Source organism: Tachysurus fulvidraco, chromosome 2 (genome assembly GCF_022655615.1).
Source record: "Tachysurus fulvidraco isolate hzauxx_2018 chromosome 2, HZAU_PFXX_2.0, whole genome shotgun sequence".
Classification (NCBI taxonomy): domain Eukaryota; kingdom Metazoa; phylum Chordata; class Actinopteri; order Siluriformes; family Bagridae; genus Tachysurus; species Tachysurus fulvidraco.
This window is the reverse complement of record NC_062519.1, coordinates 25,229,522-25,246,285: the sequence shown is the minus strand read 5'-3', so window position 1 is coordinate 25,246,285 and position 16,764 is coordinate 25,229,522. Positions and strand designations below refer to the sequence as shown.

General features: G+C 37.2%; 1 protein-coding gene across 2 annotated transcripts; it reads right to left on the bottom strand.

Moving 5' to 3' along the window:
- Window positions 1-127: 127 nt before the first annotated feature.
- On the bottom strand, window positions 128-16,530 carry itgb6 (integrin, beta 6). 2 transcript variants are annotated; one of them, XM_047804248.1, is made up of 17 exons: window positions 16,265-16,530; window positions 13,855-13,924; window positions 13,263-13,342; window positions 12,032-12,230; window positions 11,296-11,542; window positions 10,975-11,140; window positions 10,712-10,873; window positions 10,484-10,579; window positions 10,175-10,264; window positions 9,279-9,413; window positions 8,690-8,955; window positions 8,453-8,604; window positions 5,605-5,827; window positions 4,998-5,092; window positions 2,726-2,839; window positions 1,622-1,788; window positions 128-1,514 (listed from the first exon to the last, which is right to left on the bottom strand). In XM_047804248.1, the coding sequence occupies exons 2-17, from the start codon at window positions 13,907-13,909 to the stop codon at window positions 1,425-1,427; spliced, it is 2,337 nt and encodes a 778-aa protein (XP_047660204.1). In that variant the 5' UTR covers window positions 13,910-13,924; window positions 16,265-16,530; the 3' UTR covers window positions 128-1,424. The 2 variants fall into 2 exon arrangements, with proteins under 2 accessions (XP_047660204.1, XP_027025868.2); XM_027170067.2 differs by lacking the exon at window positions 16,265-16,530 and having other exon boundaries at window positions 13,855-14,124.
- Window positions 16,531-16,764: the final 234 nt, after the last annotated feature.

The window sequence follows — 16,764 nt, the reverse complement described above, 5'->3', positions numbered from 1 at the left end:
ACGCGCTCGTGGAAATAATCTGACACTGAATAATAAAACACTAGTTTTTTTAAACACAAGTCTAAGCATTAGAGCGTTTGTCTTTTATTGTTAATATAACGTATATGAATAAGAGTGCGAAAAGAGCTTTGCCAGCAAAAATACAACTTTATTTGAGGTTGAAAATTTAACTTAGGACAAATAAACAGCACAAGGCTCAGCCTCAGTGTATCAGCCTCAGTGTATCATAGGCAACATAAGGCACACACACTCACAGACACACACACAGAAACACACACACACACACACACACACACACTCAGAGACACACACAGAAACACACACACACACACACTCAGAGACACACACAGAAACACATACACACACACACACACACTCAGAGACACACACAGAAACAAACACAGACACAATCACACACCACAACATAATCTGAAAGAATGCTAACCCAATATGTCCAGTGTTATGACTTACAGTAGTTAGCATTAGCATATAATCAAAGTATCAACACCTTTGTTTAAAATGATCAGACGATGATGTTACAAAGATGTTTATATCTGCAACACTTATACTTTAAACCCAAAATGGTAAACTTAATCGTCCAAGATTGGGTACTATTCAGCCCACTTTGAACTATTTACGCAAACCTAAACTTTGTGTGAACTTCCAGCTAAAACAATGAGTCAACATTTCCATGCAGTAGTCATGACATCCTCTACATTTAAACCTTTCAATATTTAAAACCACAAAAACAGAGTTGCTTTAGTTAGACGATCCACCAAAAAAATGTGTTTTTGGTTTTCACGTTTTATCTTGTCTCCTATTTCCTTCGATAACTTTATAACACAAACTCATGAAATATACACTAGCCAATAAAATCCATCCATCCATTCATTTTCTGCTTATCCTACACAGGGTCATGGGGAACCTAACATACTCATTCACACACTATGGACAATTTAGAGATGCCAGTCAGCCTATAATGTCTTTGGGCTGAGGGAGGAAACCAGAGTACCTAGAGGAACCCCTAAAGCACAGGGAGAATACACAAACTCTGCACACACAGGGCAAAAGTATTGCTTCGAGCAATAAAAACTTTTAAAAAGAAATCTAGAGTGTGCAATTTCAGCTGATTCCACTGAGTAATAATCAATAAATGTAAATATTTTCCCCAAAAAATGAAAATATATATTGTTTTCTACTTCACTTTTTTTTTTTTTATCAAAGTTCGTTAACAATTCTGCATTTGCTGACTTCATTTAGCAGCAAATATATTAACAATATAAAATATTTCCCATAGCATGGCTCTGAAAAAATACTTAAAAAAAAACAAAAAACAAAGTCACACATATATTTACACACAGAAACACACCGCACGATGAAAAATACTTTACAGTCAGATTATATTACTTTGTCCTTTAGACTTGTCAGCAGATAACATCTCTCTGTCTAACTGTATGTTTATATGCTACATTCTTAAATGTCGATGTTGAGCTTCGGAAAAGAGGATTTGTGCCCTGCAAAGGAAAATATGCAAATGTTAAAGAAAAAACGAGTAAATACAATTTATTAGAAATAAGACATTTTCGTTCCAACATTCCAAAATAAATCATGAATTACTTACTGATTGCCATTTTGCTTTTGTTCTCTCTGCCTCAAACTTAGCAACCTCCTTTTGGTCGTGGACATATATAAAAAGCTTCCAAACCACCGCAAGTATAATGCCAATAGTGAGTACAGACATACAAACACCCAGAGCGATTAGGGCGATATTTAGAGGCTTAGGACAATCTGCAAGACATACACACAAGCACATTTTTAACAGTCACCCATATGAGCATATTTTTATTATTATACACTATTTTTATTATATTTAACTGGCTTATTGTAAATGACACCCTCTGCAGTTTCTCCAATTGTGGATGTGCACACTCACTGGTCACTTTATTAGGACTTCCTGTATACTTGCTCATTTATACAATCATAACCCATCTCCTGGGATTTTTTCCTAATAAAAAGCAATCATTTCCTAATAAAAAGGGTTTACACAGAATTCTAAACAATTCTAAAACAACAACAGCTTTTCTGCTCACCACGGTTGTTAAGAGAGAATATTTCCTATCAGCTTGAACCAATCGACCTCTCTTATCAACAACCTCTTTTATTTCCAGGGTTTCCACCAACAGAACTTGTTTAATGCACCATTCTGTATAAACGTCTGTAAAACTGTTGTGTTTGAAGTTACTCAAATACTCAAACTAGCCCATCTGGTACCAAAATCATACTTTTCCGTATTCTGTTGATTGAAGTGAACATTAAACGAAGCTGTTGATTTACATCTGCATTGCACTGCTGCCACGTGATTAAAGTGGACGGTAAGTGTATATCCTGGTGCTGTTATAATTTGTTAATAACATTAATAAAGTTCCTTGCTCTACCTTCTTTAATGTATGGACAGTTTTATGACCACTGCTAGCAGCTACTGCAACACTGCGTGAGTGTGTTCACGTGTGGTTAGTTATGGCTTATTCAGTTCTTCCGACAAATATCAGTGCACTGGTTTCTGGTGGGAAGTTTTGCCACATTTGTTTCAATGTCAACTTCTTTAAAATCTGTATGCCCAGATTCACTTCTGCTTCTTATTTAGTAAGCTTGGCTTAAAGCAGCTGCCAAATGGAAATGGCAATGGTAATGATAGGGTGAGCAAATGAGATGAGAGGATGCTTACCAAGCCCTAACTTGTACACAGTGCTGCCTTTTTCTCCACCCACTAATGTGAAGGAGATCAGGCATTCGTTCTCACTTCGAAGAGCACACATCACTGCGTGGCGCTCATCTATGTCTAAAAGAAGAAAAACATTGGGTTTATGAGTTATTAATTACAAAAGACAAACATAAGACAAAGCAAACAGGCTATAGTTTGTAGTATGACAAACCTGCATATTAACCAGGGATTAAGAGTTTTGACCTTAATACTGAGTAAAACATACTCTATACTGGCAAAGATTTTGGAACAAACCTCCAAATTACTTAATTCAGTTATTTCAATCACTTTCATGACGACAGGTGTATAAAATCAAGCACCTAGGTATGCATTTTTTTTCTAGAAACATTTGTGAAATAATGGGTTAGTCTCGGGAACTAAGTCCAATAAGTCCATTCATTAACACACCAACTTAGCCACAAAGTGGTACGCGATGTAAAATCACAGAGTGGGGTCAGCGCATGCTGAGGCTCACAGTGCGCAGAAGTTTCTGCGGAGTCAATAGCGACACACCTCCAAACTTTGTGTTGCCTTCAGATTAGCTCAAGAACAGTGCGTAAAGAGCTTCATGGCATGGGATTCCATGGCAGAGCAGCTGCATTCCAGCCTTACATCACCAATTTCAATGCAATGCGTCAGATGCAGTGGTGTAAAACACGCCGCCACTGAACTGGTCAGATGCAGTGGGGAGGTGTTCTAAGGAAAGATTAATCACACTTCTCTGTCTGGCAAACCGATGGATGCGTCTGTGTTTGGCGGTTGCCAGGAGAAAAATATTACCTGACTGCATTGTGCCGTGTAACCTTCGGTGGAGGGAGGATTATGGTGTGGTGTTGTTTTTCAGGGGTTGGGCTTGGCCCCTTAGTTCCAGTGAAATGAACTCTTAATGCTTCAGCTTACCAAGACATTTTAGACAATTTCATGCTCCCAAGTATGTGGGAACAGTTTGAGGATGGCCCCTTACTTTTCCAACATGACTGCACACCAATGCACAAAGCAAGGTCCGTAAAGACATGGATGAACAAGTTTGGTTTGGAGGAAGTTAATTGGTCTATTTTTAATTTATCAATGAACATTGTGCTCTTTAACCATTTAAAACCATTATATTATATTATATTATATTATATTATATTATATTATATTATATTATATTATATTATATTATATTATATTATATAACACCTAATATTTGTTCTCTCAACTTTGTTTTTTTACCGGGCACACAGGATTAATCAGAAAAACACTGTACAGTATATATCACTCAGGACATTAATATATTAAATAGACACAATAGAATATGATATTGACATGCATTAGGTCAACAGTTTCATAGTAAGAGGAAAGCGTTCTCCACTTTTCAGCCTTCCAGTGAAGTCCTCCCAGATGACTGGCAGTGTTTTGTGTCTCTGTAATATATGTCTCAGCTGGAAACTACTGATAAAGCCTCACACACTGCGTTTTCTGCTACAGACTGAGGGCTCTTATAAAGGCCTGTTCTTGTCAAGACACTTGATGGGCTTGTACTCACTGAGGCCCAACAAAAGCTCAACAGCATGAGAGGCTTGTACAGCTTTGTTAAGTGTCAAAAGGTCTAATGTATAGCATGCGTATCTGTGTGTAACTTAAGATATCTGGAAAAACTCAGAAAACTGGCACAGTGTTTTTTTTTTTAACCTCTATTCATATCAAGTTAGCTATTGTGACTTCCACAAAGAACAGTGCAGTTCATGGAGTTCGTTTTACGTCGAGTTTGTCACGTGCGTTATGTGTTATAAATAGCTCGTTGCACAGTTGTAATGAGAAATTATGTCCTGTGCAAGTAAACTTTTGAATTATATTTCTGAGATATGTACACATTTTAAAAAACGGAATAAAAAGATGACCATTTAGGAGTAGGAATAGATATTGAATGAAATGATAAAAAGATGAAATAAAAAGACTAAAAAAATAAATAATTTGCAAAAGTTGTAAACCTGTAAGATTGGGAAAATGACTGGTAAATAATTTGTTATCAGTATAAAAATGTTGTTGTCTGCAGAATATTTATAACTCGGGACAAAATACAAATCAACATCTTATTGTGATTATTAGGGATATTGTATCAAATGTTGTGAATGCTGCAATTACATAGATGATTTAAATAGGGAACACAAAGACTACGTAAAAAACACCCACAAATTACAGTTATACATCAAACATACACAAAGTAAGAGACAGCAAGCCGTTGTACACTGACCTGTAGAATTGGTGACAGTGGTATGAACGGTGTTACACTTATAGGCACACTCTTCTGAGGGTTCATCAGTTTTCAGATAACACTCCACACAAGACCTATGATAGACACCCCCCCACACACACACACACACAAACACACATGCACGCCAACTCTTCAGAAGATTTATCTCAAGAGAAAGATTGTTTTAGTGTTTGTTGAATGAAGAAACATTTGGAAACTTTTCTTGTGGCCTCTTTCCTGTCTTATACTTTGTCCCTTTCTAACATTTTATCTGAACTGCTGGAAAGGGGAAATGAGCCCCCCCTTTGTGTGATGTGTTTTGTGTGTATGTCAATTGTATCTATTTACTAGCCAATTTCATTAGTACACAAAATATACAGGACAAAACATTCAGTTAATGTTCACATCAAATGCATGTGTGAGAAACAAGGACTGAATTCGGTGACTTTGACCATGATATGGCTGTTGGTGCCAGAGGGACTAAGTTAAGTATATCAGTAATATTACATGATATTTTTCCAGTCTTAACACATAATGACAGATAGACAAATATATTTGGTTTCTCAAGGTACAGTGTTTTTCTATGTAAAAAAATAGGTGTACATACCTGGTTGAGCTACAGACATCTCCACATGTAGCGCACTTCTCACACTTATCCCCTGAAGCTCCGGAAACAGAACACTCGCACTTCCCACATACACACTTTCCACGGCCGCTGCAGACTGACCCATCCGCTGACTCACAGGTGTGTGTGCTTGTGCTGCAGTTGCAATATTCGCCCGTCCATCCCTCATGACAAACACACTCACCACAGTCACACTCTCCATGACCTGAGCACAAACACACACAAACACAGGTACAGCTTTATTGCTATGATTTTGAAATATATCCACGTTGTTACTTAAATTACTTAAATTACTCATGGTTGTAACTTCTACAGGTTTGTTATTACGTCCAGTTACTCATACCGATTCTTTTTGTGCTTTTACAGGATGTCTGATTCACTTATATTGCTTTCCTGTAATATAATCCTGAAACCATTGCCCCTGTTCTGTATAATACAACCTGCTGTATGAGTCACCTTACCCTTTTAAGGTTACAACCTTAGAAGAGATTTAATTCAAAGATTCACTAGCAAGGAATTGTTTTCTTTTAAGTAAATTAAAAAAAAAACAGTTATGTTGCATGTTTCTTGACCTCGATTACCATTGTGTGGCATTACAAAAAAAAAAAATCTAGCAAGGAGAGAGAAGAAAATAAACTAGATTTGTAAAGTTCGTCACAACAAACTTTGATGTTGGCTTTGACGATGCAAGTATTCGCAAAGGCTGGTGCTTTTTGGAGGTGAGGGGACATAAGGGTCAGTGTTACTTTTGGAAGCAAGTAAACAGAAAGCTAGGTTGCCAAAACATTTGGAGGTAAGTGGAGACGAGAATGTCACATCATCAGAATACTCGTGAGGTAGTTACCCTCATTGTTCTGAGTGTTTTGATATGTCACATGTCCATGTTGTAAAAAGTTTTTTGATTTTGCAAAAAATCACAGAGTATCACCCTAAAGGAGCTGGCCGAGTTTGGTGTAGATAGTTCGAAAGCTTGCCGAGTTATAAACCTCCAAAGTTTATAATGGGAGTCTATGGGGAAAAAAGGCCATTTTGAGACCCGGTATCAGAAGTACCGGTACTCGGATCGCTTAGAAAAGTAATAGCAACAAACTTCAGACCGGGGTCTACAACATATTCAATTTGGTTCATATGGCTCGAAAGTCCTAGGAGGAGTTACTCTTGATAAATTAAGCTTAAGCTAAGCTTAAATAGGAAAACAGAATGTTGGCTTCTACAAAGCCAACATACAGTAATTACCACCAAAAGAATTAAGAAAACAGCAAGGTAAAAGTCTAGCATGAGCGCCACAAGTAATAAGTATGACTACAAACTGACCCTAGCTCTGTCTTCTTGTTTTGTACTTGCAGGTCAAAGTCCATCTAGATAAAGTCGGCACAAAGTAAAAGTAAACATTATCAGATACAGGGGCGTCTTTTACTTCCTACATCATTTCCTCTTTTCCAGCAGATAATTATATTCGTGTTTGGACTGACCGCTATTTCACTTTAGCTGAAATAGCAGAAAATAAAAAGTTTCAGGTATTAGAAAGGGTTAGACACTACAGTGTGTTGAGGCAAATGTATACCATCACGTCATTTAAATATACATTACATGATATATTTCATAATGAAATATATATATATATATGAGGCCATTTGATGAGGTCATTAAATCTATACAAATGACTTAATATTGCTTGGATTATTGTGCCAAAAGTTGCCTATTTTTAATAAAAATGGAAATGTTTAATGTAATACTATTAAGTCCACAACGTGATAAACTACGTGTGCAGTTTTTGGAGTGCAGTCACAGTAGTGTGAAAAAAAGAGTAGTGTGAAACGTGATGTGCAAATCAGGGGGAGGAAATAATAGGGAAATGAGTTCTGTGCTTATTTCTCATGATAGTCCTTATGAGACTCTCGGAAGCGTAAAAAAAACTGAACCGAAAAGAAAGTGTAGATAAAAGCCATTCATTTAAGCTGTTTAAAATATACTGTGAATATAAAACAGGAAGAGGAAAAAAGTACAGATTTTCATCAGAGGTGTAAATGATTATCTGTAATAATTAGAAAGTCACACTTTTTAGAATGAAGTCATAGTTTTAAGACAAATTCTTATTGTGCAAGCTTAATTATTAAGAAGGTAAAAAAAGACGTGTTGTATCAAGTACTTGAGCAGAATGAATATATTTTATTGACACCTTCCTGTATTATGCACCCTTAGGAAGAAATTACTTAAATAATATAAACTATGATACTTTCATGCATTTAATAAAGAAATTTAATAATATTCTATTTATGTGCTTATCATCATAATAAAAATGTCAAACTTCACTTTGTGACCAAATAAAATCTGTGCTACAAACATACAAATCTTACAAGTTGCTATAAATTGATTTATTGCAGAGTGTGACTTCATCTGATCCTACATTATATGAAGGGATATCAGGGCACCTTGCTCTACTGTATCTCTAACATTCAAAACTCTAATCAGCTGTTTCATATATATGCTTAGTGATGACCTGAATTCAACTGGACAGATTCAGAAACGAAGAATCTTCCTGCTAACATTCTTTCTATATTCTAACTATACAGATCCTGATACAGTCGGTGCTACTGAATAATCAACACTCTCTGCCAGCTGCTTGGCAGAACTGTGACGCTGAGCTAAATGTATCCTTAACTCCCTGCATAAAACATTAATGTGGGTGTTAAGACTGTATGTAATTACCAGGGTGTTTTTGTTTCATTAACGTTCTGTCGAGTGAGAGATCACATAGACTCCCTACACACTGTGGGATCTTGTGCTTTCTGTTGAATCTCTTTTTTTTTCCATTGCTCCTGTTACTGACCTCCGCACAGCTTCCCTCTGAATCGGAGGCAGGAGAAGTTGTCGCACTCGCAGTATTTTCCATACAGGAGCCCGAAGCTGGATGGGTTGCACACACACTGGCCGCAAAAGCACTCGCCCTGGCCGCTGCACACTTCTGCACTATCGTTGGCCCTGTACAAGTATCACAGTTCATTAAGTGAATGTATGTGGAAAATGTAGTAGCAGTAACAGGTTATCTATCGGTGACCCTTCTCACCTGCAGTCAATGACTTGACCTTTTTCCTCTGCACACTCACACCTGGGGCCTACGAACCCAGGGTCACATACACATGTGCCACACTCCAGAGCTCCTCGTCCTTCATTGCAGTGGGTGCTGTTCAGCTCAGGGGTCCTCTGGCAATCACACACACACAGTGGATCCAGTTCCACCTCCAGTGTGTCCTGGAAGCCCACGGGCCGCAGTGAGAAATGATGTGGAGCGTCCAGGCAGCTGTCCAGCTCCACCGTCACATTAAAAAACACCTGAGAGGGGAATATTTTTCCTTTATGTTCACAGAAACAGAATACCTGCTTGTCTTATTATGTATAAAATGTTAAGCAAAACATTCTGCACTCTCCAAGTACAGCATATTCTAATACTCCTTGACTACTCAAGGATAATTAAGGTCTTATATTTTCTACCACATCACAACCTTTCATTTACCCAAATTATATAATTCACTAATTATATAATATATAATTCACTATTATATAAGTCACTAATGACAGATGGAGGAGAATTATTTCTCTGTTGTGTTACACATCTATTTAGTCTGATATAAAAAACAAACAAACCGAGGACTCACTGTGTCTCCAACTTTGACATTGGAGCAGTGTTTAAGCCCTGGGTGGATTGTACCATCTGGACAGAAAGCTGTGAAGGAAATCTGGAGATTTTCAGTGTCCCCCAAAACCTCCATCTCAATCTCGGACCTCAACTCCTAAAAATCCAACACACCAGACACCTCACACCAGGAATCCAAAATGTATTATTTGAATTGAAAATTAAACAGCTAATCTGTCCTTTATATGTATATATGCATGTGTGCATACAAGTACAGGATGAAAAAGTCACATAAACACAATAAATGCTGTTTAAAAGCCCCACTTAGTAGGAAAGAGATGCAGAAAAGCCACACTCTCCCCTAGACCTTTATTTATTCAAGTGACAATAACACTGTTATAGACACAGACACAAAGACAGGACACCCAGTCTCATTAATGAGGCAGGGTCCTAACAGATGGGATGAAGCAAGTTATTAGAGAGAAAGAAGGTATGAGGGAGTGGGGGATGAAGGAACGGAAATTTTAAGATCAAACAGCCTAGCGAGGACGAGTGCAGACATGCTCTGTGAACGTTAAGACTCAGACAAATAGAAGGAAAGAGAAGAAGCACGAAAGATGGAAAAACCAGTGAGCACCTGAATAATGAACGCACACACATTCACCTATATGCAAAAACATATTCATTCAAGTCAAAGTGCTTCATGACTCAAGAGTTCCATGACTACAAGTTTTCTATTGCAGTATTGTGGTTCTGGAAGTCAACACTACTACTAAGATTTCTAACACACCAGACTGAGAATGCGAGTTTGAATACCTTGCTTATTAACAGAGTGTTACAACCTTTTACCCTGATACCCCTAACCTGTTGCAACACAGTTAAGAAAGGTATCCAGCCAAATACAAAGAGCTACTGTACCTTATATGCAGTCAAGATCAGTTCGAGAATGTTCCGGGAATCATTTTCCAACACACCCACAGTTGCACCAGGAATTAGATTTGCATAGCTCTGTTTCAAAATGGGCAAAAAAAAATCCACATTCTCGTGAATGATGTGATCTTGTTTGAGCATGTCGAAAACAAGACTGAATAAGGCATACAAACGCAGCATGTATCTCATCTTCAGTGATACCTGTACATGGAACTAACTCATCCTCAGGATAGACAACCTTTTACCTCTGCGATGTGTGCTTTGTTGTAAACACAAAAAAACTGATCTTGATCTCACCTCGTAGGTTTGTCTCTGATTTTCTGTCACTGCGAATAAGAGGAGGATGTTGTTTTCCACCAGCTTGTCTATAAGCTGTCCTAAGGTTGGATACTCCTAAGCAGGACAAAGAATCATAACCATGTAATGTCTGAATAAGAAGCAAATGCTATATATTTTATTGTGTTTATATATTATCATCATCAATTTTCACGTTGACAGTTTAGGTGGATATAGGCTTCACCTTACCAAGTGGCCTGCCATGGAATACTCATTGTTGCTGTCAAGGTGGCATTGTCCATCATTAGGAATGACGATGCCGGCCATTTTGCTGTCCATCCCAAAATGAGAATCTGCGTCACTTGCAAAAACCAGCAAGCGCATGGAATCATTCCGCCACCCAATCTTATCCTATCGGAAATATATTTTTTATAAGACACAAAAAAGATTCCTTTTAGAAGAACAAAGGCCCAGTGTGTCCAGTGAATGTGTGGGATAAAAAAATGCCTCACCCCACACACTGCTGCCTGCATGATGGCATCAAAGCCGCACTCTGGAATGTCATTGTTTGCTGAGACGTGTTGTTCAGAAATGATTTTATTAAACTGGTCCGTACTGCTTGTCAAAGGAAGGACATGCCTGTATCCGAATGTAGGTGGGCAGGTATATTCTACACTTCTGTAGAACAAAATAATGCCATAATAATGAAATACTCTTTTTTAATCTTCATCAGTTGCATATTGCATAGAATCAAGGTGGTTCTATTAAACATATTTATTGTAAAATGAAACAATCAGCTTAATAAGCATTTAATAAGCTATAGGAATGATTACCTGCAGGGGTTTGCCAGCTCCTCTGGAGTAGTTTTAATGTATGGCAGAACTGGTTTCTCCACAAACGAACCAAATCCCAATCGAAAATTACTTGTGAGGCTTGCCATTTCTTTGGAAAGAGTCGACCCCAGGTTTCTGATTCTTTGCAGATCATCAAACATCGAAGCTGAGAGGTCCATAAGATAATAGATATCAACTGGATGGTCTTCTGATTGTTGTACTTTTACTTGAAAGTTCACTTGGGCTCCTGGTGTAGAAAGGGAGAAACGGAAACTTCAGATACTAAAACTCTTAAAGCAGGTTCTTATGCTTCTGTTGCCAAAGCCTGAGATATAGTGATTTTCATTTAGTATATAAAGGAGATAATTCTAAAAACATATCATCTTAATAACTGTTCATTTTGTGTCCAAACAGTGAAAGTGTTTGCTAAATGTCTTTGTATTTATTATTATATAAAATGATAAGCCTAGACTTCCTCTTACAGGTAGCTTCTAAATGAAGAGAAATTATACTCAAAGCTCCATGGTTGCCAATTTGATCCTAAACTTGGTTTGTTGTCTGCATGGGTTCCTCTGAAATCTTTGCTTTACTCCCACCTCCCAAAAACATGTATGTATCTACTATGACGAGTTGCTGGTAAGCCATAACGCTTGTACATGGTGCCCTGTATATTATTGTGTATATTTTTCTTTTAATGAGTTCAGAACTGTTTAAATCTGCACGCTTGTAATCTCACCTGGCCGAAGTCTGAGTGCCATCCTCTGGGGTGAAATGTAGGACACATTAGTGGATCCTGCACTTTTCCCTAACGGTCTGTCAGCCAGAAGCTCCATAGTGTTCACTGGGAACTGCATGAACTCTTGCGGACATCCCTGTAGGAGAAGATCCTCACGTGTACCGCAGCGCTCGCTCACCACTAAAGAATCTGTGAAATTCTGTTGAGAAGAAAAAGTCATGTAATTGCCAGATGCACAAACATCAGTTCAATGTACAGTATTCCATTTTTCATTTTTTGACAAAAGTTTGAAAGCAGCTGCATTTCAGCAATAAATGAGTTTCGTCTACAACACCAAAATCATCAGTGAGTCATCACCAGTGGACTCTGAGCATCAATAATTGTAGACCGGGTTCATCTGTAGGTTTTGGTGTCAATCTGTTAGAAACTAAAAATGAAGGAAATAAAAGCCCATGCAAATAAAATTCTCCTGTGTGTTTGCTTCAACTCAACCATAATTCCTGACACAAAACACACTGGTTGTAACTAATACAACTTGTTATCGTGTGTAGGTCGTAATATCACCCATGAAATTAAAACATTAGTGTAAAATATCTTAAATAATCTTCTATATAAAATAGTTGGATTGATTTTTTTCATCTCAATCTGCACATTTGTTAATGTTATAGTTAGCATTATTATCATCGCATATGTGTTCTGCTGCTATTACCATTGCTTATTTATAATCATTCTGTTAACGTTACTACTTTTATCATGCACTCTACTATACACATACATCTACATTTCCACATATAGATGTACATAGTGCATATTTCTAGTCTAGTCTTTATTTCTATTCCTGCAGCCTAGGTTTATTTATTATGTTTGTGTGTATGCATGTGTGTGTTGCACGAGTCTTGCATTCACTGCAGACAGCAAAGAAGGAAATTCGTTGTACAGGGAAACCTGAAACGTCACTGTACATATGGCAATAAATGTTAATAATAATAATAACAACAACAACAACAATAATAATAAAGTAATAAATCTCTCTATATAAAGTTATTTAAAGGAATGGCTTTTAATTGAACAAAATGCTTTATGTGACACTTCACAATGGTGATTATTTATTTATTTATTTATTTATTTATTTATTTATTTATTTAAAACTAAAGGAGGTGGTACACCTTAAATCGATGATGCTGTGTTTAAAGTCTATTACAGAAATAGCAGTAAAACAGAGGTGCGGTACCTGTAGAGAGCACCACGCGCACTGCGGCCCCAGCTGCACGCACTCGCCGCACGTCCGCGCGCCTTCTGCCCCACAGCTGCCTGAACACCAGAGTGGCACAAACACAAAACTGTGGCACTGAGGTTCATTTCTGTCACGAAACTTCCTCTACCCAGACTGAGCAAATGAACCCTTTCATTGCCCTTTAAATGCATGCACTATACAAACAGTCTTTGATACTAACCAAAAAAAAAAAAAAAAAAAAAAAAAAAAAAAAAACCCAACACTTGGGACGAATCCAGCATTATATTCTTAAAAACAGATAAGGATTTCTATCATAATTCACATATCATAATCTGGAATTGATAATAATCAGATAATAATCTTGCACATATAAAGATAAACAAGTTTTTTTTTCCCATTAAATTCAGAGCTGTGTTTATTTCTATGCTCTGGCACGCGCTGTGTGTGATGACAAAACATTAGCAAGACCAGCAATAATAAAGCACTGGGGTGAAGATAAAGGGGTAATTCAATGGTTAAACACCAAACAGCTCATCTACAATGCAAATCTTGTACTTTACAGTTAATCAAACAGGGTAAAGTGTCTTACCTTCTACTGCACTAAGCCAGTAGTGAAGAAAAAGGATCAGTAAAACAATCCCCATTAGTCCTCAAGGTTGCTGTATAGGTGAGAAATGGTGACAAGTCGAGTTCATATCGTTTTGTGAAGGAATTAACTAGGTTATAGGAAAAGCTAGGCTAAGTGGGTGAAGTGGATGACGCTGGAATACGCAGGTACTTCTGTCTCACCTGGAGGGAAGTGTAATGTGGGCAGGATCTGTTTGTTACCTGGCCGCACTTCCGCCCAGGTGAGACAGCGCGAGAGGAAGAGATGAAAAGCTCGAGCGCGACAAAACAAAAAAACAAAAAAGAAAAAAAATATATAAAAAAAAAACAAACAAAGAAAAAAGATTGTAAAATAATTTTAAATGAGGTTATAAAACAAAAGTCAAATATGTCGTTGTTTCTACAAACAATAACCAGTAATAACAGTATAATTATTAGTATAATTGTTGGTAGTTTGGGGTTGGGTATTTATTATTGTTTTTCTTGTTGTTGATGTTTTTGTTGTTGGTATTATTATTATTATTATTATTATTATTATTATTATTATTATTATTAATGTTGTTGTTGTTGTTGTTGTTATTGTTGTTGTTGTTGTTGTTAATTAAACATATAGGCCTATAATGTGTGTGGGTTTTTTTTTAAAAACCCTTATATCACTTATATTCATAAAAAAAATAAACATTTGCTCATGTTTATAGTAGCATGTTATTCACTGAACAGTGATTACATCATCATTAGTAGTAATAATAATGATTGCTATCTCATTACATGACTTTTTTTTTTTTTTTTTTTTTTTACATTTAGCTGTAATTTCTGTAGCTGGAAAAGTAGCTTGGGAATTTATGTCCGGGAATCCTGCATGCATTCTCACTTCCTTATCTTCCGAAACCTGAGACCTAGGAATTGAATGTGGTTGGTCTCATGATATGACCTAAAGTTATAGTAATTTGTTTTAAGATTGTAGTAAAGTTTTACTGTCACACTAGTCTCAACTAGTATATGAAAGTGTCATGATTAAAGGCTGATGTAATGTATAACATGTTCAGGTTCACCTGCAGAGCTACTATAAGATATACCGAAGCCGCAAACAGATGTTTTGCACACAGGTGAAGCTCAGATGATCCTCAGACAATGACCTTCAAAAGCCTACCTTAGACCCATGTCAACCTCAAAACTCCTTATCTATTGCCAGTTGATGTTTATTAGAATTATTCATGAATATTGTTTTGTCCAGTTTTTGGTTACATGTGCAATTGTAATGAATTGTTTACCATTTCCATCCATTTGTTCAACGTTCATCTGTATTGAGATTGGGCCGTCCTGTTTTCTGACTGAGCTAATGACATTTAACACTATAAACATGATTTAATAAACATGATTACCACTAAGTTTTTTTAAAATCAGATTAAAACAGTCAGATTTAATTTGTTCCTATTTATTGAATTATTTCAGATCAACAACAAACCCTTTCAATCCTAACGGAATTTTAAGAGCTTATTTGGTCTGCGGTGCTTAAACGAAGGCTTTTTGATCTGATTGAGATATCATTCCTATTGCATACAGATTATTTGAATGCATGGCATAAACTCACTGACAGAAACCTTATCAGTCAAGAGTGAATTTAGTTAAGGTGATACAAGGTGTACTGATGTCTGGAAAAGCACGCTACAAGAAAAGTATATTGGGAATTTACAGCTTTATCACAAACTATGCAAGATTGCCAATGTTTGCTGATGTGATACAGTTTGGTTGGAGGGGCTTTTCTCCAAAGCTGACTAAGGCACATTCCATTCTGTATGGATGAGAACAGGTGTGTGTGACTCTGAGCCACACCTGACCGGGGCAGCCGTGAATCAGCGTGCTTGTCTGAGACTGAGTTCCATTGCATTAAAGATAAAGCAACATTAATATTTAACATGACAAGGTTTTAGAATTTAATAGCAGCTCATTGTTGTCTTAATTCCAAAGAATGACAAAAACATTAGAAGTAGTAAACACACACCAAGTGCTAAGAGAGATTGATCCGGAATCCTCTGATGCGCTATTTTTCATTTCATGAATGACTAAGACACAAAATATTAAATAGGAAAAGAACTACAGTGTGTGAAACGCATCATAAAGCTACCAGATTGCACATATAAGCAGCCTTTATTCATTTATAATAATTTTATCTTCCATCTTTTCCTTTCCTTTCATCTTTCCTCTACTCTCTTTCACATTTTATCCTCCCTTGACGTCTCTCCCTCCTTCTCCTCTCCATGCCTCAATCCTTTCTTCTCAAAAACCTCTCCATACTCTATGAACTCATTTCAAAATCCAACAAATGGCATGACATGGGCCTCTAATTTGATCAAATATAATTAAGTGTCATGATCCCTCTAAGGGTTACGTACCTCTAGATGCCTCTTCGGCTACCATAGTGTCCAGGCTGCAAACTGGATCCGTGATTATGCACTGAAAACAGTGGAGTCTGGATTGACGAATGAGAAGCCGTCACGTGCAGTGTGTGAAAGTCCTTCCAGAAAACAGTATGTGTTGGAGTAACACTAAACTTGGAGTATCAGAGCAGCTTTATGGAGCATGACGCTTCTCTCTCTCTTTCTCTCTCTCTCCCCCTACTCACAAGCATGAGCACACACACACACACACACACACACAAACACACACACACACACACACACACACACACACACACACACACACACACACACACACACACACACACACACACACACACACACACACACACACACAGAATTCAGAGCCTTAAATGACAGCAGCAACTGTCTATCTACATGCAGTCACACATTCAAAAGCTACTTTCATTATTGAGAGAGGGAGGTCGTTGGAATGACAGTGAGTGTGTGAGAGAGTGTCTGTGTGTGTGTGTGTG